We start from the raw sequence: 1,788 nt of genomic DNA, 5'->3' as shown, positions 1-1,788 counted from the left end.
TCTCTGAATAATTTTTGGTTTGACTGTATATCCTTCGGTTATTTTCACACTTAATTATGCCCATTAAAATGTATTTTACAAGTTTTTGTTACTTTCACTGTTCATTTTTTTGCTCTGTGGTACAGCATCTTTAATTTAACAGCATTAGAGCTGCTCCATTGCAGCGGCTTAGTACTGTAATCACACGCTTTGCTGTAATAATGCAGGGAACCACTCATTATAAATCTCCTAACTGTGATATTTTCAGAAATAGAAGTCGCGTTTTTTCATCTGAAACGTGCTGCGATTTATATTCCAAAGCCACTCATATAATGCAGAAACACTCAAGCAAGCAAAACACACGCAACGCGTGCACGTATTTGTTCTGATGCAGAATAGTACAGCCTAGCGCATTACACACAGGCTGTTAGTTTCACTTTCGCCAGAAAGTCGTGTATGCTTAAGGTTGAAAATAGATGATGTTTGTAGTGAATGCCCCTATGAATGGTTTTATTTTTACAATTTAGTTTTAATCCAAATGATGCGTGTGCTAAGTGAGTGAACATCAAAGTGAGTGAACATCAAAGATCACACAACAGAAGTGCGCGCGCTCTCTCTCTCTCTCTCTCTCTCTCTCGCTCTCTCTCCCTACCGATAAGTAACTTGTGCATTGTTTTACTTACTTGATTTTGACATATCCGACCGAACTACAAACTTTCCAGTGATGTCTGTGAGAAAGGTATATTCACTGGACAAGCTCGGCATCTGCGCCGCCGCGCGCTCAATCCACTCAGCGTGCTTTGTTTATCAGCTCGCGCACATCAGCTATACATGCGTTAAAACTTAAAGTTTAACGTTATATTCATTGCATACATATACTTCGTATACATCCTTAACTCCTTTCTGCTGTCTGTTGTTCTGTTGTCGGTGTTTCTTTGTTTGAATATGGCGCTTAACACATGCTGTGTGGTATCGGCGTTTGGTATCGGGGCATTTTAACCAGTACGAGTATGAGTACAGGAGCTCAGTATCGGGCCCGATACCGATACTGGTATCGGGCTTATATTAGGGTGCATTCCTAATATAAATTATGCTAAAATGACAAAAACAAAATTACTAAAACTTTAACTAAAATGAAAAATAAAATGGAAACTACAAAAATACATTGATTCAAAATATTAATAAAAACTATAAGTATCTTAATGATGCTAAAATAACACTGTACGAGACTTTGATTCTTTCAAAAACAATAAAAAAAATCTCACAGCCCCCAAACTTTTGAATGGGAGTGTACTTATGAAATTACTGGTATTTCAGATAATTGTGATGTGTGCCTGTGTGTTTTGTTTGAATTAGAGAGAAGTTTTTCCATGAGGTGAACTCCATGCAGCAGCAGAGAAGCTCCGTCTCGCTGGTGAAAACTAAAGCGCTGGTGAAGAGCCTAATCAACCGCTCGGAGCTGCTGCTGCATGTTACCATCGCACCGCAGTGCAAGAGTCTGTCCTCAACACCAACATGCACACCAGGTGACTCTCACTCACGCACACTCTCATGCAGACTCACTCACGCACACACTCACACACACACACTCATTCACACAGACACACAGACACTCACACACACGCACACTCACGCACACGCACGCACACATAGACACACACACGCACACATAGACACACACACTCGCGCACACTCGCACACACACACACACACACACACACAGAGACACACACACACTCACGCACACACACTCGCGCACGCACACACACACTCGCGCACACACACTCACACCCACACACACTCACACAG

The 1,788-nt window shown here is 41.7% G+C and overlaps 1 protein-coding gene across 1 annotated transcript in view; it reads left to right on the top strand.

The window, feature by feature from the left end:
• The window catches only part of LOC107691858 (probable E3 ubiquitin-protein ligase HECTD4), a 128,342-nt gene that overhangs the window by 51,381 nt on the left and 75,173 nt on the right, over positions 1 to 1,788 (top strand). The window contains 1 exon segment of the mRNA XM_016490682.1: positions 1,336 to 1,505. Coding sequence (XP_016346168.1) covers positions 1,336 to 1,505 — 170 coding nt within the window.

Source organism: Sinocyclocheilus anshuiensis, unplaced genomic scaffold (genome assembly GCF_001515605.1).
Source record: "Sinocyclocheilus anshuiensis isolate Anshui unplaced genomic scaffold, SAMN03320099.WGS_v1.1 scaffold206, whole genome shotgun sequence".
Lineage (NCBI taxonomy): Eukaryota > Metazoa > Chordata > Actinopteri > Cypriniformes > Cyprinidae > Sinocyclocheilus > Sinocyclocheilus anshuiensis.
This window is presented reverse-complemented; position numbering and strand designations above follow the sequence as displayed.